General features: G+C 40.5%; 1 protein-coding gene across 5 annotated transcripts in view; it reads right to left on the minus strand.

Annotated features, from left to right (window-relative positions):
• Positions 1-23,592, minus strand: part of NSD3 (nuclear receptor binding SET domain protein 3) — a 73,843-nt gene that overhangs the window by 24,862 nt on the left and 25,389 nt on the right. For all 5 annotated transcript variants that reach the window (XM_077305918.1, XM_077305917.1, XM_077305914.1 and 2 more), the window contains exons 7-14: positions 22,461-22,587; positions 18,977-19,077; positions 16,514-16,559; positions 14,704-14,834; positions 13,945-14,073; positions 10,284-10,410; positions 9,514-9,711; positions 6,996-7,169 (exon numbers count right to left, since the gene is read on the minus strand). In XM_077305918.1, coding sequence (XP_077162033.1) covers positions 6,996-7,169; positions 9,514-9,711; positions 10,284-10,410; positions 13,945-14,073; positions 14,704-14,834; positions 16,514-16,559; positions 18,977-19,077; positions 22,461-22,587 — 1,033 coding nt within the window. The remainder of the gene's footprint in view (positions 1-6,995; positions 7,170-9,513; positions 9,712-10,283; positions 10,411-13,944; positions 14,074-14,703; positions 14,835-16,513; positions 16,560-18,976; positions 19,078-22,460; positions 22,588-23,592) is intronic.

Here is a 23,592-nt window from a genome sequence, read left to right on the forward strand (position 1 = left end):
CAGTGAACTCTATCTCCTGCTGTGCAGTTCAGCCCAGAATCAAACAGCCAGTTCACACATTACTCACCGGGAAAGGGGGGGGGGGAGAACTGGTTTAGACAGCTGGGAAGTTTGTTCTTCTGGTGCCTTTTTGTGGGACAAAACATCTAACTGAGGCTATACTGTTTCTTTGAACAGCAATCTTACTGCTTTGACTACATCCCCCTCACCCCAGGAAAGAATGAAGGCTTCTTAAAAAAATATATAGTGGTGATACTGCATTCAGAAAAATACAGTATAACCTGGAACAGATGTCCCTTTTTTCTCATGGTACACAGATAAGTCTTCTAGGGCTTCTTGCCCTAGTTTTCACCAAGTTGGCATTTCTTCCCTCTAAGCTACATTTCAACCACATTTTTTCTTACTTAATTTCCCCCCAGTGTCCATTAAGAGTGGGAAAGATCTTCAAAAGTTAATGCTGATGTAAATCAATAGTCCCCCCCCCCCCCACAATGGTTCTGAACAACTACTGCAAGTGGCCTTTCCTTAACTCTTAATTGGCCAGCTCAAGGAACAGTTACTGTGTTTGGCAATTTTGCAGCCAGAGGCCTGGTAACTTCTCCCTGTTTCTATGGCACCTGCCACCATGCTCCTTGCAGGGATTCAGGGTGTGGACAGGCCACCTATACCGCATGGATTCAAGCATTTCTAAGCATGCAATTTTTCAGCTTTAAAAAAAGCATCTACACACTCAGGATTATGAACCTTTTGACTATCCTTAGCAGATGGGGATCTGAGTGGATTTCACATTCATATAGAGGTACAGTTGTTGAATCCATCAATGTAACTCTCTGGTATACAGCTCTGCCCTTCATGTCCCACCCTAACTACCAGAGTCCTTCACACAGAATTTTCAAAGCCCTATGACTTTACTATGATGAAATGCTGAATACATCAATATTAAATGTTGCATTATTTATTTATTTATTAGATTTCTTGCCCGCCACTCCCAAACGGCTCGTAGCGGGTCACAAAAAGTCTGTATAAAATCCTCATAAAATTCCCTTAAAACCACAGACATAAAAGATACAAACAAACCCAAGAAATTGCAGCGAAAACCCATATAAATCCCAATTCTACCCACAAGGGAGAGAAAAAGGGGCAGATGAAGCCCAAGATGAGCTCAATTCCTGTCTCCTGACCCAAAAAAGCATTCAGTGGCCTTTCACCTAGGGAAACTGGGGGTGGAGGTTAGAGAGACACAAGGACCAGACTAAAAACTGATTATGTAAGATCTGGACTGAATTGTTCTCAAAAATCCCAACAGTAAGGCTTTGGGGAATTCTAGTTTTTCAGCAGGACAGGGCGGCAGGCAAGATTGTCTTAAAACCAGGGACATGAAAGATCCACTTGGTGGAAAGAAGTTGCACAAGAGTTTTCCTTCTTCCTCATGTACTTCATGCAACGAAGTCAATAGGTGTTTTTTCATCCACTTGTATGATTTTATGTAAATATGATTTAGCAACATACTAAAACCCTGAGATTTTCTGATGGCCTATTATATCAACTTCCCATCTGTTAACTCAACTGAATAATGCCTTATATTTAAAGCTAAAAGCCACTTTAATTTTTAAAAGCATGCATTGTGAACTTTTACCTACTGAATGCAACAGCCAAACATTTATTTACTCTTGCTTAAATGAGACTTGGCCACAAATGGTTAACTGAACATATTAGACAGTTTAATATCCAGTACTAAAAGCAAGAAATCTTCGTTTTTGATCCCTACTGGGACAAGGCTCCCATGTAAACATTCATAGAAACAAGATGGCTTGTTTCTATGTCCACTGAACGGCCTTCAGGAAATTCTCAGATTAGCAACGCCCAAATGCAGAAAGCTTCATGCAGTCACAACAAACTGAAGGTCACTCAATATGAAAAAAACTACAGCAGAACCTGAAATACACCACCTGCACAAGTGATACTTCTAAATCAGTTGTGTGTTTGGTTCAGAATGCAAGGTCATAAATGAAAGGCATCACCACTGAGTCCCCTCATGTCATAGCAAGTTATGGAACTCCTTCACCAAAATCCAAACATGAAGCCTCCTAGAAAAATTACAAGATCTACCTGTTTAAGCTGGACTCTGAGGCTCCTGAGCCATCGGAATGAGATGGGTTACATGGAAAAGTTGCTTCTTATTTTAAAAGAGAGTATTTTCATCATAGAACCCCCCCCCCCAAGAAATACTTTCAGTTGTGGAAATGAGCTTGGCCAACTTATAAAATAGTTTTTTTCTCTGTTGTACTTGCCTAATTGAGATACCTAGGTTAAGCTGTAAATTTTTAGAAAGACAAATCCTCCTCCTTTTTAATGTTGCATAGCCTTCCATCTGTTTTAAATGAGTGATTACTAGGCAGTATAGCATTTTCAATTACAGACAAGACTGCTCCAGCAGACACAATTCTCTGAAAGGCAACAATACAGGCACACTGTAGTGCAGGGAATTCCCAACCAGAAGTCTGTGGACCCCCGGGGTTCCGTGGTAGCTCCAATGGGGATCTGGAGCCTTTCTGCTCCTGCTTAAATGGGACTTGCCCACAAGCTAGGGAACTGGCTGCCTCCACACAGAGGGCTTGGTGGGTAAGCCGTGGGTGGAAAAATCAAAGAGCAGGAAGTTGATTGTGGCATGGTATGTGGGGGGGTTCCGAGTTGTCTTCTCAGCTCCTGCCCTTCTTTCTGGCCCACATGAGGTGAATGGAGTAGTAGTAAAGGTGGGGGGAAGGAGTGAAAAGAAGGATGAACCATGGGGATGGTTGTGTCACTTCCAGGGGGCGTGGTAGGTGGCCAGCTGACATCACTTCTTGGGGTCCTCGAAGCCTGAAAATCTATTGCAAAGGCTCTTTCTACAGTCAAATACAGTTGAAAAAGGCTACTGTCATGGCTACAAGAACAATCTCTTGATCTGAAAAGTCAAGTCTTGCTTCTTCCACAAATTCACTAGGTGGCCTTAGGCAAGTCTCTCTCTCAAGCTTAGCCCCCATCTATATTGGCCTAGCTAACAGGGTTCTTGTAAGGATTACAGCAAGATAATACACACAAAGAGCTTTGAACATTGGAAAGGTCACATAATAGATGTGTTATGACAACTTTTGAAGGATACTGCTCAACACAGTCAGAAACTATTTCGCAACATATCTATCACACCTTCTAAAATGTATAAGAGTGCCCACTTTCCCACTATGAACATAGCAATGTACTTAAATGATGTGCCTGACAAAGGATTTTTCTGTCAATAATTATTTGACTTAGCTAATTAACTAGCTATTGAGCCACTGTATAGATTTAAGAAGCAAAACTTGTTATTTGGGGAGCGCTCAAGAACTGTTGCCATGACACACAAGTCTAACAAAATACAGTTCCATTGGTTTATATCAACAGTCAAATACTGTTACAAGAAGTACAGCTCATGTAAACCTTGGCAGTAGCTATCTAACCTTCAATTCAACAAAGCTTTTTTGAAGTGGTCTCTATTCAATATGGAAGGACTTCTCTAGTGATATGAAGTAATTCACAAATGTGATGGACAGATTACGTTCTGCCTCTCCTTAAAAGTGGCCAATGGGAGCTGATGAAATGTTGGTGAGATACAGTCGAAAACAGCAGTTAGCTTGGTTGAGAGGGAGATCAGCTTTGTAAAGTCTGAGTAGCTTAACGCTGACTGACAATTTGTAAGGAAGATTTTCAGATGCCTGATTGGGAAACAGTTCAAACATTCAATTGAAAAGAATCCGTATCCTCCACCTGATTTCCTCCAATGTTATGTTCAAACCATAAATAACAATGTGTGCGTATTATTATTAAAAGGAACTGTGCTACCCTGTCTACAAGTAAGAGAAAGGTCCTGGGATGTGAAATGGTCATGGCTCTCTTTGTTTTAAAAGGGGCAAGCATAGTGATGAATTCTCTTTGACTACCTATAATCCTGAACCTGGGGTAGAGAGGTTGTAGTGGGTGGCAGGGACTCGAAGTGAAAAAGAGTATCAAATCAAGCTATTCCTGTCCTCCACTGGTATTGCAACACAATAATTTTTATTCCCAAATCTGGTTTCCAGTCTGGTGTCTACTCAGAGTCAATTTACCAATTACAACATCCAAGTGAGAAACTGTTTAAAGCACGTCTGCATGACAGTTATCTTTACATTTTGGAAGATGTTTCCTTTATGTATTGGCCTGACTGCATGAACAGTGTCTATGCAGGTAGACGTAATTCTGGCATACAAATTCTCTGCCATTTTGTCATTTGGCGATATTATGACCCCCTAACATAGCGATCCCCAACACTGACAACCATTCCTGGTGCCCTTCAAATGTTTTTACAAAGTGGGCAGTGCCAGGTGGGGCTTTTGCCAGCAAGCCTTCTAGATCAACCACTGGAGATGTGATTGTCTGTGAAGATTTTTAAAAACATTGCTTTGGCAGCAGTTGCTACCACAACACAAAGATCTTCACTCTTTAGAGATCTATGGCAATCATTTTGTGACAGCCATTTTGTGTCAGAATTTCAAAATTCTGAAGGCATCTGAAGGCTCAAAAAGGTTGGGGATTCCTGCTCAATACTTGCAATGCCTTCCCACTAGGAGACTGAAAAGTGAGCTATGGCCATCTACTATTTTCTGATCGCCCACAGAGTTCTGTCCATATTGAGTATCTGGCTATAGGTACTACCCAGCTCATTCTTCCTCGTGACCAGACAGCCCATGGTGAAACCTATTCTTAGTTCCAAAGCATTTTAATTTTGAAGCAGAACTGAGTATCACGAGGCTAAGCTAAAATCAATGGGATTTATTCGCATGTAATGAATTGAGAATTGGAGTACAGAATAATATTCTAACATGAGCCATTTTGGATTGGCTCATTTTGGATTGGATGGCTACCCAATCCCCTCAATTTGCATACAGCTACATATAACATCTCTGAATGTTGAAAGGATATCCAATATGAATAAGACAGATTTGTTTTAGAGATCACTAACGTAGCCATGTTCACATGTCCTTGATATTTCTACCTTTTTAAAAAATTCAGACACCTAGCTATTGCATTTATCCCCCCTCCCCACAATTATTTTTTTAAGAACTTGCTATTGTAAAAATGAAAATGATGTCAAAATTAATGTGAGAGTACAAAGTAGCCAGAAGCAAGCTAAACTCTAATAGGTAAAGGAAGCTGGAACTCATAACATCTAGAAAGCTACCTTGCTTTAGGATGCTTAGGGCTAGTCCTGCGTTGAGCAGGGGGTTGGACTAGATGGCCTGTATGGCCCCTTCCAACTCTATGATTCTATGATTCTATGATTCTACCTGCAGATATGTACACTTGCCAACCACTGAGACTCACTTTATGTTAATCTAAGGTTTAAGTCTGCCTTAAAACACTGAAAGGATTTAGACAGCTCCTTCACTCAAAAACGGAGGAAAACCACACTACTGAGCCAATGCTTGCTTTCATGCTATTCCAACTCTCTTTCTCAAATTCTACACTCTAAAACTTACAGTTTCCTCCCTCTGAGCCTTTGGACGTCATTCCTCTGGAAAAAATTAGATTTATTTAGGCATTCAAGAACTGTATCTATTTTTTACCTCAATAGATGTGTCAGCTATATTTCCTCTCCTATACAGAATTTGCCCAAACAGTAAAAAAAATTTTTTCACTACCTCTTTTCTTATCCATGGGGGGTGGGGGGATCTTTTATTTAATTACCTATCTTTTGCACGCACGATGCTACATAAGAATTTTAAAAGGTGGCTTTTTGTTGTTTTAAAAACTGGTCAGCTTTTAATGCTGAAGCGTTCAGAAAGACATCACTAAGCCATAAGAAATCATAACAGATTCTCCATTTACTTGCTGTAATGCTCCAGGCACCATAGTCGTAACATACTATGTTATATGTTGACTATGTTATATGTTAGATCCCTTCCTGCGACCTTCTATGTAAACCACCCTGAGCCGTATGGAAGAGAGGTATACAAATCTAAATAAATAAATAAAATACTCTCCTTGTTTCAACAGAGCAAGTAAAACTGCAATAAATGGAGTTCACTCAGCATCAATACCTGGTAGATGCCACTCCAAATCACCACCAGTACCCACTGAACACAAAGAAAAGGCCTACAGAACTCAGTTTTTTACCAGTTCCTTTCCACTGAATTCCATAAATGCTGATATTATCTTTGCCACCTAGTATTAGAATACTTGACTGTACAACACAACTTCTACATCTATGCTGCCCACACACTGAATACAGTCAAAGTAATGGAGTTACTCCTCTTGACTAAGACCACATAACTATCAAGATTTCCCCCAAACTGGAACATGGGTCTGATAAGCCTGTTGAGGATTCAGAATTGCTGGAAAAAGTTCATCTGTTAAAGAAAACAAGAGTTTCTTCTCACTTATGTCTAACAGGATAGAGTGATAATTTATCTAAATTGTGTCAAAATTATTTTGTATAACACATCAATTAAAGCTATGGGAAAAGGAATATTTTCTAATTGAGAAACAAACTCATCTGAGAGATGACCCACCACTTTTGCTGAGAATGACTAGGGATTCCAGTAGCTGGCATCAGACATTTCAGAATAGCAAAGGTTGGATACACACTTTTCTTGGATGCTTTAGGATGCTTAGGGCTAATCCTGCGTTGAGCAGGGGGTTGGACTAGATGGCCTCTATGGCCCCTTCCAACTCTATGATTCTATGATTCTAATACCCCCCTCCCCAGACATAACTAGCAGAAGAAGATTCCTCCTTTGATGTCTTTCCTTATGTGCATTAATAATGGGTACTGATGACTAAAATGCTACTGGGAAATCCATCAACCAGCACTCATAGGTGCTCCCAAGAGGCCAAAACAAAAACAAATCCCAAAGTTGGGGAAATTAACATGTCAGCTTTTTACAAAGTCAAGGACTGAACACCAGAAATATAAATGGAGGAAGACAAAAAACAGAGCTCACCTCTTGCACAAACGAAACAAAAGCCTACATTTACAGCTGATGAAGAGTGATTGCTCCTTTTGGAATGGTTACTACAGATGAGAATGTGGGATGACACAAACAAACTTCCTGCAGCAATACAGCCATCTCCAGAGTGATAGGCAATGGGGCATCTCAAACATCTCACCATGCGACCTGTTTTAATATAAAATGCACCATATGACAGTCCATTTAGTATACAGTTCCAGACTTCAAAGCCTGTCACAGTGTTACTTTAATTTAGCCAGGATATATCCATTAAAAGAGGTCATGGATTTCAAAAATCAATTACATTTTTGCACCCCTAAGTATGACAATGATTTGCATCGAGCAGAGCTAATGCTAGAAACAGACAGGGTCATCTGTAGGCTGCTATTATACAGTAGTGCAAAAAAGATTCAGAATTCATGTTTAAGAACACCAGTGTCTATTTTAAGCTTATTTTTATCCCTTAAGACTGTGAAGATGGGCTTTATGCTTAAAATTGTAGGTAATGCCTACTGAATTCTCAAAAGCCAGAAAGATGGCCAAACAAGATTTTCAGTGCCTGTGAATGGGGCTTCAGTGGCCTTTGCAGCTCCTTCTCACTGCAATGACTAACACAACAAAAAACAACCTAAGTTTCCAAAACACATAGAAAAAAAATGGCAAATCATAAATACTGTTTCACTGGCATAATGTGGACAACTTTCAGAATATGCATTACTTGTGTGCAGACCTGAAAGTGTTCTTTTAAAAACAGAGGACATATAGTCATCAGCTTCTTTTGTATTAAACTCTGTGGATTATACTTATTAAATGTTATATTACTGTCACTGCAAAAAATCAACCCACTTCTGAAGAATGGCTATTCTAAAATGGCAGTTCTTAAAAGGTGTGTGGCAGATTTCCTAAGGTTAGACAGCATCTTGGTTTGCACCTGCATTTTGGTTGGGCCGAGGAGGAACAACTGCTGAGTTTCTGTATTCCTCTTTCTTCACTTGTGATTGGTGGGTTGGATCTAGTAGAAGATTTCATTGTACACTAGAGCCCCTGTATAAGCAGCTTACAAAAAAGATCATACTGGCAGCTTGTGCTACATTCTGCTTATTGTATCTCAATCTGCATTTCTGGCTGCGCAAAAAATGATCAAGATCAACAAATACTGTAGTATATCTAGCACTATGGCTTGCACAAGTGGAACTGCACTAGATGTGCTCACACATCACTGGAGCTAAGCACCTTAGATTTTTCATACTCTCTCTTTCATCTATATGTTAAAATATGCTAAACTCCAGTGACATCTTGCTTCCCATCAACAACTGCCAGCCTTTTCTGCTTTGAAAGTTTCACTAGCTCAGAGGTGATTTATCCCTTTTTAAAAATAAACTTGCAATCATATACTCATATCTTCCAGAGATTACAGCTAATTTGAGATGTATTCTACCCAGGAGGAATAAAGACTTCTAGGAAAATGCAGAATATCTCAAGTAGATGCCACAGACCTCCAGCTACCTTGACTACTTTAAGTAAGGGGTGGCAGGTTACAGAGGATGAGCGATAGGGTTGTGAGTGTCCTGCATAGTGCAGGGGATTGGATTAGATGACCCATGAGGTCCCTTCCAACTCTATTATTCTATGATTCTATGAAAAAACATACCCGCTGTTATACATATATACAAACAAAATAAGGCATTGCTTATTGGCACAGATCTTCCTTCCATTCTATACAGCACCAGTATCCAGGTCAAAAGAACCATACCAGATTTAAGAGGTCTTTGAAACCAGATTAGCTAACTATGTATAGCAATGGAAAACAGCCAAAGGTAGGCTGACATACTAATGATATTTCTCCCCTTGGAAAGAAGCTGTGTGCTACATTTAAATTTCATGTGCTTGACTGAATTTTAGAAGGATGTTAAAACTTGGGACTAATTCAGCAAAACTGTGTCTCTGATGCAAGAATAGATAAATGCATGACTGATATTACAATTTTGCTCCTGGGAGAACTATAACCCATGGCTCCAACTATTGCAATGCAGTCCAAGTGTGGATTCATGTATACCTTTATCACACAGAGGTCTAGTTGTATCCCACGCTACTTGTTACGGACTCAAATCCAAAAGAGTTTTGCTAGGTAAAAATATATGCAAATCCACACTCATTATCTGGGTAACAAATCCTGTTATCATGAAACTACTGAAGGAACTGGCAACTTCCACCATTATCCTGGCTCTGTACAATGGGAACACTAAGCAGCTTATTCCACAGGGTAGCCCTGTACCTGCATCAGCACTATGAGAGTGTTGTGGTGCCTCCTCCCTTTAATGGCAGCTATGAATAGAAGGCAGCATAGGCACCTTGTTCAGACAGCCTGTTCCTGGGATTTCTACCACACCTCCCTATGCCTAACAGTAATTGTAGGATGAAGCTCAACAGGATGTACGGTAGCGTTGGTAGTCTATTTCAGAGTACTTGCTATAAAGCCCAAGATACTCCACAGCAAGAGTTCTGTTCTTACCTTTGCTCGCTTTATGAATATCCTTGTCCATGGAGCAAGCAGTACAACAATGCTGTGGGCAACGGAATCCCCGGGACTCAAAGACAGCTGTGGCAAACTTACGGACGCAGGCCTCGTGATAAAATTTGCCACATGCATTGACCGAGCAGCGCTTGACATCTTTGCCAGCCACCTTGCAGGAAAAGCACGTATGCTGACCTTTTTGAGAAGAGAATAAGAGGAGAATCAGCCTGAATTTAAACAGAACGTATAATAATAAAGCAACAGTGACAGATGTGGAAGTTACACCAGGTCAGGGGTGGCTCTCCAGATGTTCATAGACTACAATTACTGGCATGGTTGGTAGGGGCTCATGGTAATTGTAGTTCGTAGATATATGGAGAGCCATAGTTTGGTCACCCCTGTCCTAGTTCATGGGACACTTCTTGAGCCACAACTATCAGGAAAAGAACCCATTATTCATGTCAGCTTTCTATCTTCAGCACTGATGGGGAGGAAAGCCTATCAATGCCACCTACTCAACATGAAGGAAATGGGATTCATTGATGCTACTCAGAATGAAAGGCTAAGAGACTAACACAATTCCCTTTATCTATCATACAACAGATCAGTGTCCATGCAAGGAAACCAGGAATTTTGATAAGGAAAGGCAGAAGACAGCCAAAAAATAAATGCCTCAGAACAGAAATTAAAGATAAGTTGAATAAGCAACAGTCTCTGGCACTTTCAACCAGCAGGATCTCGAAGACAAAAGATGTCAGCTGACTTACCATTTTTGCATTCCTGGCAGACAAACTTCCCATCAGGCTGTGAGCTCAATCCTAGGCATTCTGTATGAAAGACTCTGTAGCACTCGCCATCGCAGGACACCAGAGACTCACCGGAGCTCTCACAAATCTTAAAGAAAATAAAACTGTGAGAGAACCAAGAAACTAGCAGACGTTTTAATGATGAGGAAATCAGAGAATGACAAGGCTCCTCAGGTTGACATTGCACAACCTGTGCTACCTCTATCTTATATGCTACCTTGAAGCAAGATTCCAAAGTTCTATCCAGCACATGCTGATGTGACCAAATATCACAACCTAAGATGCAACCATTCTGGTGAAGAGGCTGAGCTATAAAGATAGGCTCATTCTCAGCCGCTGGGGCCCTCAAGGCCAGGAAGCAGGTTTAACCACAGCCCCCACCCCCAGTGGAATGCCTCAATGTAACCCTTTGCATGGCTACCTTTTCACTTCTTTGGAGAAAAGTAAAATGCTGCACTTGAAGAAGTGTACCATCTATGTCTGATACAAGGTGGTCTGGTCCACATTGCTCAGGTATCCTGCAAGGGGATGCCATGTAACCGCAACTCCCAAAGTTTCATGAAATAATCCAGCCTTTTTCAACATTTTTTTCAATTGAGAAACTCCTGAAGCATTTTTCAGGCTTTCAGGAAACCCAGAAGTGGCATGATCATGCAGAATATGGTTGGGAAGCATCACTGTATACACATCCACTCAGGGACTCTCCCCTTTCTGCCCCATCCAATCCATCATTCCTCCACACACACCTCGCCCATCATAATGACAGGCATTCTTTCCTAATTCTATACAAAACAACAGGATCAAGACTAGTTTGATAGGGGCGGTCTTTAAATGTAAATAATAAATAAGTCTTTTCAGAGTCCCTGTATCTTTTTGAATTTCTGGAAAGAATCATAACTTCATTGCAAGACACAAGAAAATATAGATATCACATGTCTTTAAAATGGAATGTATACACATTGCCTCCAACTATGTCACTTATCTGGAATGTTCTGACTATTGCAATAGTAATACTGCAATAATGCTGGTCTACCTCACAAAGCTACTGTTACTCAGACAATGCATTATCAGAGGCCCTCATGGGTGCCATAGCACCCACACCTTTCCTGGAGCCCAACAAGTGTTTTTAGAAAGTGGATGGGGCCAGGTGGGATCTTGTCCATCAGGACTTCTGATTGGCACTGGAAAATTGAATGACGGTGCAAATTAATGTAACATTGTTTCAGCCTCCACCTCCTGTGGCCGCCATTTTGAGGCTGCACCCTTTTAGAATTCCATACCTGCCCACAACCTAGAAATGTGGTGATCCTTAGTATATATGGTGCCGTGAGCTATGATGCTGTGAAAAATGCTATAAAATGCATAGCAACATGCCAGCCAGCACAATTAGCAGAATTTCACTATGGTTCTATGATAGGAAAGAACTCATTAAGAATTACAGCCCCCATTTCAACATGGTTTTCTTCAAATCGAACCTGATGTTTTACAGGCAAAAACAAGAAGTCCTAGCTTTTGGGCTGTCAATACCAATGTCCATAACTTCTTACAAATGGGGTCTAGCTCCTAGGAACGCATGTTTTACAGCACCGGAACACACGCTCGCGCACGCGCACACACACAGAAAATATTCCTGCTACAGAATGGTCTTCCTGTCTCATCAGTGCTCTCACTGCTGGCCACCAGATATACTGTTTATAATAACAATTACTTAAGTCTATGACATAACCTGCATCAATCCCAGGCTATTTATAGAATACTTCACAACTTTCCCTTACTGTGAACTCCAAGGGCTGCCATTTCTCAGTCTTTGACCACAAGTCTCAAGCGTTAGGGATCACTATCAAGAACTCAGCACTGAAGGCTGAACTCTCAGAGTTATCAGCTGAGCTAGCTAGCATACACAGTGGCTTCTTTTAATACTTCAATACACAATTGTGACATCCAGTCACAGATACCATATAGTACAATTCCTAGAGATGCATGGAAGTACTACCATCAGTACAACTATTCAGTGAGACATCACCAGGTCCTGCTTCATGAGTCTTAAAGTTCAGGATGCTGGACCTGGCAATCTTATTCACTCTCCACTTCTCCTTCAGTGCACATTACCCTCCATTCCTTCTTCAACTTCTGTCCAACAGGATACTATGCACACAATGTGGCCCACTAATTACCCTTCAAGACTCCCATTTTATTATTTACTCAGAGGCATTTCCAAATCTCAGAATCTTTCCCCAAGCTACTGTTCTCTTAATACTTTTGTATAGAGATCATAAACAATCCTCATGAAGAGCAACGGGGAGCTTTTGGCAGAGATTCTCATCTGCCTTTATGCCTGTGGCACATCATTGTTCAATTCAGGATGTAATTTTAGAATCCTAGATTAGCGGGAAAGGCAGGATTAAAATGTTAGATTAAAAAAACGAAGCCCACTTAAAACTGTAAGTTTTATATTTTTGTCCATTCACTATTGCTCCCAAGTGTTCGCCTCTTGGCGGGAGCCAGTCTTCAACAAATCAAGTAAGTGATTCACTAGAGATAAAAACTGAGGCAGAGTAGCTCTAATGTAACAAGGAGGTCAAGTGCAGCTGGCAACCACGTGGGAGTAAAAGGTCATTTGCTCCAGTGTGAAATAGCACTCCCATCCACAATTTTTGTTTAATAATCACAAAGAACAAAACAAAAACCCTTTAACAAGCACATGATTTGTTAGTAAGAAAACTAAACTGATTGCTAAATGTGTAAATGCTTCAAAGTTTTTTTTAAATCTCCAAGCTACTAGTCAAGCTGCAGACCTGATAAAAACACAAAGTGAATAAACTCTGAAATCTCTCTTTACATGCTAATCTGCTATGGAGTGGGCTAAAGGTAGAGGTTATTTGACACATCTGTCATTTGAAGGCATACCTCTTATTAAAAAACAAGCAAAAACAAACTCCATCCTGACATGATGACTTTCCACTATGTCAAACAACTGCAGGCCCACAGAGCATCATATTCAAACTAAATAGAGCAATACTGCTTGAATCAAGGGTGCAACTCTATTTAGGATTACACTGTAATCACCTATTCTTTGTAAATTCACACAATAAATTCGCAATACAAAATAATCTACAATATTAATACACAAATTTAGTAAGAATAAAACACCCTAAAAACAAGATGAAAAAAATTATCCACATCTGAGATCACCAGACAGCCTCAGATTAGTTCAGACGACAATCCAGTACTCAAGCATTAACAAAATGCAAGCAAACGGTCTATTTTGTAAGGTATCCCAAGCTTTTTAATAGAACAAGAAGAATCTTATCACAGGCACTCACAGCTATGGAAGGTCTGAACATGACTCAATTTCATAAATGTTCCAAATCCAGAGAGAGAATGATAGGCCTGAATCAGCCATCTGAAACACTGGAGTAATAGCTAAATAGCTTTCAAAGATGTAGGTGATTTAATATAATATACCATGGTGTCCCTGTCCTGACTACACAGGTTTTACATCAAAGTTTGATGTTATGCATGCTTATCTGGAGTAAGTCTCACTGACTCAAGACTTGCTCCTGGATGAGGGTGCACGGGACAACAGCTTGATCCCTCTAGCCCGTTCACACCTCTTACCTACCTGACACACAGTGTCTCTCTTACTCATCCCAGAACCTCTTCTTGATAAACTAGAATCCACAGACTGCACATCAGAAGCATCAGCATCTGCTGTAGCCGAAGGACTGTCTGACTGCTTTCCAAAGCTACCCTGAAAAAGAAAATCCACAACTATTTAAATTAAGGATTTCATACACAATGAATTTTCTATGACCTCTTTCTAGCTTATATCCTATGACTACCAAGAACATATGCTTTGTAATTTCCAGGCGTATTAAAAAAATACTATGGGGGGAGCACTTCAAACTGTGTTTAAAGGTAGAAAAAACTATACTGAAGTGACTCATATGACAATATAGATTCTGTTACTTTCATAAATTTTGAGAATATAGTCAATTTCTATTTTGCTAGTCAAGAAAGCTGAAGAAGCTGAAGCACAACTTTAGAAAATTTTACCCAGTAACTTTTCTGAAATTCCAGCAGCCAATGCCCAAACTTGCCGTCACCTTTTTGCAGCTGTAAGAACTAGAACCTTGCTTTCCTTAAATAAAAGCTATGATTTTTAGGCACCTGAATCCTGCAACCTGGATCATATTTTGTGTTTCTTCTAAATTGCTGAAGAATCACAGGTTACATGGAACCTTGCTCATTTCTACCTCTTTCTAAGCTAACCTCTGGCTTTCCAACTTTCAAAGTAAAATGCTTTGATTTTCAAATCAAGCGTGACTTCTATTTGCCCATTTCAAATCCAGAGCCCATAAAGAAACTTCAAATATTTTACCTGTAAGTCATTAAGTCCTCTTGAATCAGAGTCAGATGTATCTCTGTATGCTGAGCTAGTCAGCTCCACATCTGTTGAGGCACGACTTCTTTTCTTTAGTGGCTTACAAGAATCTGAAATCTCACTGGCACCTTAACATAATATATTGGAATTAACTTTGAAGATCTCTCAACCACATTAACAACTGAGACAAAAGTGGAAAGTGAGACAACTTGCAGGATGCCACACTTGCTATAAAGCTTTTTTAAAAATGAAACTAAACTGTGCCATGAAAATAATTTGTTCATGCTATCTAATAACGAACTCAATCAGCAGGAAACTGACTAGAGATCACCCATAAACATCAAAAGGCTTCTGTAGAAACAGGGGACTCTCCAGGTATGCAGGAGAAAAAAATATGTTTGGAAACTGCAAAATAGCAATAACAAAAAATCAGGAGAAAAACAACAACAAAAGGCCCAAATGCATCCATTGCTCTTCAAGAGGCACAAAACACTCAGGGCAACTGAACATCAATAAACAAAGGAGAGGGGAAAATATATCCAGGAAGAGAATCAGAAATGAGGAAGAGTCTGAGCCTGAACCATTTTCTCTCCACCTTTTAAAAGCTCTATTCTCTTTGAAGTAAAAGTTATGTGTGTGGGCAGTGGGTCCTAGCACTGGAACAAAATTATTTCCACAGATACTGAATGTACCCTGCCTCAAGGATTATTTCAGTTGGGAGGTGTCCCTAGCAGCCTACTATACCCAGAAGACACAGTTAGGGTCACAGTACATGTATCATTAGGTGAGCATCCCTCAACCCCAACCATCCCCAGTTCTCCCTTACAGCAAGGGGACGGAGGGGTAAAGTACCATTTGTACTAACTTTATGATCTACATGAGCCGTTTTCTATTCAGACATACATAAAACTACAATATGGTAGTTGTGCCATAGAAGCAGACTGTTGAATTTCAAAATTGCATGAAGATCCTGTCCAAAGCTCAGCACTCAGTGTGTGGGGGAATTTCACGGTCCTGGGCGAGACCAAGGACGTATTCTGCTCCAATCCTGCTGACAATCCTGACAACCACTGTGGTGGGAAAGGCTAATGACCTCTTCCTTGCTGCCTGCCTATCTGTTTGTGTTCTGACAGGGCCAGACTAGAACCCAAACAGCAGTTTTAAGCATGCAAAAAAGTTGAAAATTTTGACCACCTTTTTGTCTTTGAATAGATACCAGCAAACAGCAAACTGCCCTGGACAATCTATCGTTACAAAAGCAGTTTGCCACATGGTGCAGGACACTCCTGTGTAGAAACAAAAGGCCAAAAGCCTTCTTGGGCACTCAGAACAAGCTGCATGATTCTCCTACAGCCAATTCCCTCAGTGTCCTTCAAAATCAATGGAAAGGCCCATTGTGTTAACTGTTACTGCTGAAGGACAAGTACTCCTGTTGGTCACCAACTTTCAAAGGAACTTTACATTAGGGCTGCAAGAACCCCCCCCCCCCCCCCGTTCTTTCCCTTTGAATTTGATCTGCTTGTTGGTGAGCTGTGAGCAACAGGGCCAGCCAGCAAGCCACTCTTTTGTCTTGAATGCTCAAAATGGCTTGATTGCCTCATTCCCCTATTCTCATAAAGCAGCATGAAAACTATCTGAACAAAATGTCTTAGGTCCCAGTCTCACAATGCAGGGCAGGCAACTGTCAGATCTGGGGCTACGACACCAGGTGACTGCCTCATAAAAACACAACACAGAAAGGCACTGATGAGCAGAAATGAATGGGGTTGTACTCCCAAAGTTTTGGTGTAATAGCACCTAGACTTACCTTTTTGCAATCCAGTCTTCACTGCTGTCTGTGGGACTGTCTCTACCTGTTTGGACAGGAAAATGAAGCGTTAATAAAGGAGTTTCCTTTTCCCTAGTATAAAAGAAGAAATTTCAATGCAAAAAATTAGCAGAGGGACCCATGCTGTCAGCCCATCCCATCTCCACCCCACCTCCCAGCCCATAAGTTTCTTCTGTTCCATTTGTAATGGCAAAATTGAGGGTGCCTTCCTTGAATACCAAGTGACATGGTAGGTCTGTGTTTACTTCAAATCATTCCTTTTTTGTGCATTAAGTGATGGGATGGTTTTATCTTTGATCCAAGAAGCAGGTGAGGGGTTTTTTTTAGTATCCAAGCCTTGGGCTACAGAAAACCCTGACAATGGTTAAGAAAATAGAGAAAAGCATGGCACTCAGATTACATATGATGAAAAAACTTACTGCCCTGTTTTAAAAAGGCGCTTCTACCCAGCAAGCACTTGAGCTTCTGAGACCCTGGGCTGTTTCTCTATATAGAGTGCTGCAAAGGCAGAGGAGCAGGAGGCAGAGAGAGTGCATTGCAGGTCTCTATACAGCTAGAAATGCAACCTTGGAACAATGCTTAGGCAGACAAGCTGGTGACCTTGCAAAAACACTTCATACCACCCCCACCCTGTGATCGGTGTCTTGGCTTCTACATTGGAGAGTGATTTTTTTTTTTGTCAGAGCACATGTGAATTTGGTGATTGCAAGCAGATTCTGCTCTAAAATCTGTAATTTGAAAAAAATATAATCTTCATGGTGTTGGTTACGTATGCATGTAAGAAACACGTTTCATAAATATTTATTAAGGATTATTCTATAATTTTTTAAAAATATTTTATTTCATTGTACAATGGATAAAAACATACAATAGAAGGATTTGTATAGGATACAATTGATAATACAAATATAAAATCTAGACAATCACTTGTATTTTTGCTACCACTCACTGCAACAGAATTAACATTAACGTATCTCATTTGTATTAAAATTTCCAGTTATAATTTTTAAACCAAAAAGATGCAAAATAAATTTGGAAAGTCACTACAACAAAGCTTGACTCTGGGAAACAAGTATGGTTGTAAAATCCTAGAGATACCAATATGCCTTTCTGAACACATGACATATCCAAGCTTCTGCATTACAGTCCATTGCTGACCGTTAAGTTTTCCTAGCCAAACGTTTTTTCCTGGAAAAAAAACAGCACAATATACTATGTTGTTTTAGTTAGCTACATAGTATAAAGCAGGCAACACTATCTGGGAATGGTGACATGAATTGTTGGTTCTTGCACCATGGTTACTTAAAGTTATGAAATTACTATAAAGTTAAAATTTAAGGGTATGTTCCAACAACTGGTGCCAAAAGTGTTCTTAATATATAAATATACTCGGTAAGTGGTCTGAGAAAAACTTGCATTGAAATAATATTCTTTTAAACTATTTCTCCACAGTTTTGAAAATCCAACCAGGTAAAAACTGTTGTGCAGGCACAGCAGAACAAAATCTAAAATGAACCTGTTCTTTCCAGTTTCCTGGGTGAATGGGAAACAGTGTTTAACACGCTTAAAGTTTGTGGGAACTGTAATCTTAAGAAAATTTGCCATCAGGACTTTACCCTTTAAAGAACTGGATTACGGAATGTTTAGTTACACAAAAATCTCTGTGTTTCAGGATAGATTTCCTTTAAATTTAAAAAAGTGGATAATGTTGAATGAACAAAACCAACCATGATTAATTCTTTATATCTGTGAAATCTTCAATTGCTTCTGTGCCACCCCCATCCAATGTGCCTATCATTCTTCATTTGGATCAAGCTATTCTTACAAGTAACATTTGCCTTTCTGACATCCACATAAAAAAGGAATGTCTATGTATGTGTTGGTTGTAGTTGAAGGGAAAAAATGACAAATCATGCCCAAGATGTAATCTTCCCCTATGCACTCCCAACATAATAAACTTTTTAAAAAAGTATTATTGTGCTTAGAGTCAATTTTCAAAAGTAACCAAACAAATCCATCTAACTTTGCTTTTTTTAAAAAAAAACAAACAAAACACAAAACCTCGATACAAACCAGCAGCAAACCAAGGAAAAGTAGAGAAGGATGCTGGTAGTAATTCCATCAAAGAGAAAACACTGAAACATATGATTGCCCTGCTCACAACAGAAGTTGCAAATGCACACATTTCAGCTTCATGAGGAGGTCTTGTGTCACCAAGTTTCTAATTATCCAAAGTATGACTGATGCTGTAAAGGGATACCAGTAACAGCAATGTTTACTGACGGTAGACGGGCGGGAGTTCAAGAAGGATAGTCCGAAAACAAACCCAATGGGGGGAAAAAATGAAGGAGTGGGTGGGAAGGAAAACAAAAAGGCACCAATATAAAGCCACAACAAGTATGAATACTGTATATTTTAACTCTCTACATGGAGGAAGCCAACCTGCTCCTTTTTGATCTTCTTCTTTGGCACAACTTCGGTGGATTTCTCAGACTCTGAGCGAGTTCGTATTGATCTTCTCTGTTGCTTCTTTTCTACAGAACCTGAGGGAAGAGAAGGGTTTCCATTACAGGAGTCTCTTTCTCTTTCCTCAATGAGGGATGATGTTCAATAGCAAAGTCCTGATTTCGCTACATTCTTCTTTGAGTGTAAAGACTTTAATCTGCCAGCTGGTGTTCTGGCTGCAGGCAATACATCTCAGTGCTTCAGGGAGAGTCCTGAGTTCGGGAAAAGACCAGCTTTAATATGAATATAAATGGGAGAGGCTAGAATTTAAATGACTGGGAAGGAGTGATTGGTCATATTAAGAACCCTTTAAAACAACAATTTTGTTTACATTTTACAAGATCACCCACTACTAAGGATCCAATATGTTTTCAGTATCATTTAGGCATTCACCTATTTAGAAAGTGCATTTTGCATGCCTTTGGTTTTTCTAAACACCACATTCCTGTTTCTGTATGCAAGCTTTAACCTTGAAGTTGCTGAGAAAAAAATAAATTTGTTGTTGCAGTGGCTGATATCCTGCTGCAACATTTCAGAATATTGCAGAATGAACTGAAGATCAAACACCCACAGAAGATACTCTAATGCAGTGGTCTTCAATCCAACGATTGGCCCAGTCAGGTGGATCAAAGAGCCTCACTTGCTGGGTCAAAAGCACTCATAGGGCTGTTCTACTTTGTTGGAGGGACAAGCTTTTATGGAGCATACGTGGAGGGCCTCTCTTTGCATGAATACTGAGAAGAAATTCAGGACAGCAAGATGAGGCCATTCAGCAATGGAGAAAATTCCTCTATAGCACAAGCAGGTTCAGAGACTTGGGCTCCTCCTCTTCAGTGTCATGAGACTTACTACCACTCCTTGTAGACCAGTGAGTCCCAAGCTATCAAGGTTAAAGTTGGGCCCCTGGATCTAGAAGTGTTGAAGACAACTAGTCTAAGTGACTTTGTCTCTCATGCTACCTTCTGTCTTCTGAGCACCAGACTCTATTATTGTGTGGCAAGCCCCAACTCACTCAAACTGGATCAAAACCTCTTGAGTGCTCTAGATACATTAAAAATCCTGAAAACAGAAGAATGATGTTGCACTAACTTCTAATCCAAGCCACAACGTCTAAGTAAGCATGCTCTGAAGAACATCTACTTAATTTCCAGAATGAGATACTCTATACCAGTGGTCCCCAACCTGCGGTCCGCGGCCCGGTTCCCTCTCCCCGCATCCCCCCGCAGTAAAAAACTTCCCTGGCCGCAAGCTTGCGGCCCGGGAAGCTTCTTACTGCGGGAGGGGGGAGAGGGAATCAGGGCCGTGCCGCGCATGCACGATTTCAGCTGCGCGCATGTGCACATGCGCGGCCTGGCTGCGCATGCGCGCTGCATGGGCGGGGCAGTTGCCCTGCTGGTCCTCAGCCGAAAAAAGGTTGGGGACCACTGCTCTATACCTCAAAGTATGCTGAAATCACAGGTTCCTAAGGACTTGCTGTGGTCACTCAGGGGGCAAGGGTAAGGCATTTGGAACATATCAGAGACACTGCATCACAAACTTTCTATGTGTCTAGATCATCCCTGGTCACAAAAATAAGGACCCAGAGTTTAGTCCTGTCGTAGCAGGTTTGGAGCAACATGGAACAAGCAATGTGGAAAAGAAAAAAGTTCAATATCCTCACAGAATACCTCAGCAGTAATGTACAGAGGGCAGCCCTTTCCCAGATTTAAGCGCATGCAAATATTATTGCTCACATTGGATTGCCACCAGGAACATCTCCCCCTACACAGTCCTGGCTGAAACAAACAGGAACGCTGCAAGGACATTGCTACGTCCTGCCACGATGTCCACTGTTTTCAGAAAATCTGTCTGCTTGTGCCAGAAATGAATGGAGCCTCATTTAATGTTTAGCTTTAATAGGGTAAAATATTTTATAAAAATGATGCACTTGACAAGACTAATGTTTAAGACAAATTAAATATATGACCAGAGAACGTTTTGCGGGAGTTCTTCCATTTCTAAAAGGTCAGTCTGGGTTTGGTGCTTCCATCAGTTTATGAGTTACTGCAGATACAGTGCTATTTCCTTCTTTGGCTGAATGTGAAAAGGCAGCCAGAAACAAGTTACCCCTGAAGGAACACAGGCTGTCAAATGTCCATGTTGCGTGTGCTCAGGTTCTGTTACCCAAATTTCCGCATAAAAGAACTGGGGCAGGATAAGGTGTGTGGACGGAGATAGGAACATTCAATGACAGATCTCCACCCCTTCTACTCATATCATGCTAGCTCTTTGGTTTCTTTCCATCTCCAGATATTCTGCTCAGCTGCTTCACTGTCTAGACTGCACATCACGTTAGAATTAGGATCCACTGCCTCAAAAGATCAACAGTACATTCTAGAAAGGTCATGATCATTTTTTGTGTTTAAACTGAAGCTATCTAAATGTATGGTTTAATCAGAGCTTATACTATTGCTTATTTTAAAGACCCAAAGAAACAGGCATAAGAAGCCATATGGTATAATAATAAAATACATAATATATTCCTACACAATACTCTGAAATATCCAGAGGGATCAAGAAAGTTCTGAAAAAACAATAATTCCAACTGGTTAATATTACTGGGCAAGAGTATTTCGCTTCTTTTCCTAAACATATACCAATTGTCCTTTCTTTTTGTTGCTGGAATGAGGTATGCAATCAGTGTGATGGAAGACAGGTGAGGGAACTGGGATGGCAGAGTGAAGATCATGCTGGCAGCAAACCAGCAGCAACCAAGTTCTCCCTGCAGAAGACTATAAAGTTTGAGTACCTCCAAAGACACAAGCCCTTGAGCATGACTCCATGCCTCGCTGTCAGTGCCTGGGATGAACCATCTGCTGAGTCTTGGCAAATCCAAGACATATTGTTGTTTTGTCTGTCTATTTGGCTTATTTATACTGTAGACAGACAAAACAACGATATGTCTTTGGTTTGCTGAGATTCAACAGATGGCTCAACCCAGGCAGGGAGAAAAGCAGGATACAAGTCTTCTAAATAAATGTGTTTAATATTTTGTAGTTTAACGACAGTCATTATCAACTGGATGAAGAGTGCTGGATTAGAACACTGGGTTCTAATACTTATTAATCAAGAGAATCACAGGATGACGCTGGACCAGTCACCCTGCATGCCGAAAAATTATGTAGCCTCAAGTATATTGTACTAAGCTTCCTTGGAAGAAAGACAGGATATAAATATATATTAAAAACTGTGACTGGAATGACAACTCCTCTATGGCCAGCACCACTTTAAGGGCCTTAAACCACACTAACTTCCCAAATAAATTTCAGCTGTACCTTTGAACATTTGCTTATGATTGTTACATGATAATGACTTCCCTAGTCCTCTCTTAAAAGTGCTATGTTTACTTGAACGTAACCTAGAAGTCACAAACTTTACCTACTTGCCAACCCAGAAGATGTCTCAGGAGATGCTGCACTTTGCGATGAGGTCCGTTCGTTTCGCTGGACTGATATGGAAGTGACCTTGTCTTGCGCCTTGATGATTATTTCTGGTTTGTTTCCTATACCCTGTTATAAATAATGAAGATAAGAATCAGCAATTACGGGATGGACAAATTCAGGTTAACTACTTGAACTATGAAAGCATCAGCCCCCTCAAATGTTCAAAGCCTGTATTCAAGCTATCGTATTTGTAGCACAGAAGTTCCAAGCAACCCAAGTATGCAGATAATCTTCATGTTATGCACGTGTGGTGTTTCCTAAAAAGTCTACTAAAAGTACTGGGAATGAGTATCAATCAACCTCAACCCCTAAATGTTTGGAAGCCAGCACACGACAACTAGCCTCACATTCATGGCACTGCCTTGGCTCATGAGAACAGCACTCACTAAGAGCTGCTTATAGTACATACATAGATATAGATTTATGTGGGCAGTCATGTTGTCTGAAGCAGCAGAACCAAGTATGGGTACAGTGAAACCTTTAAAACCAACAATTCTTTTATTCTGGGTATAAGCTTTCATGTGCACGCACACTTTTTCAGAGTTTGCAGGACCACGAACTGCGCTAACCGATGTGCCTCCGGTTCAGTTTGGAGTTTGGTTCAAGGTTCAGCCATGAACCAAACCACATTTTCCTGGTTCGTGCCCATTGTTACCTTGTCCTCCTCTCTATTATATGTGCGTTGATCCTCATTACCTGTATATTCTCCATTTTCCAAACATTCTCCCTCCTAACACTGCTCATGTATCTGTCCTAACTGCATAAACACAAGATGAGAAATAAACCTTTGTCTGAATTGTTTGTTAACCCTCCCTGCATAACGGAAGCTAGTCATGCCACAAAGAAGGCTAGGTGAGATTTGACCTTAAAAAACAAACATGCAAGCCCTAAACTCCAGTGAAATAGGATACAGAGCTTTCACCACACAACCTACTATTTGTGAGAACGAGAAAACTCTGAGACTCTCACAAGCAAGATATGAAGGTGATGGTCACCAGCAGCTTATCCTCAACCAACTGATATTTAGCTTTCAGTAATGGAGGGAATATCCCAAAAATGTAGATATACCGG

Source organism: Paroedura picta, chromosome 12 (genome assembly GCF_049243985.1).
Source record: "Paroedura picta isolate Pp20150507F chromosome 12, Ppicta_v3.0, whole genome shotgun sequence".
Classification (NCBI taxonomy): domain Eukaryota; kingdom Metazoa; phylum Chordata; class Lepidosauria; order Squamata; family Gekkonidae; genus Paroedura; species Paroedura picta.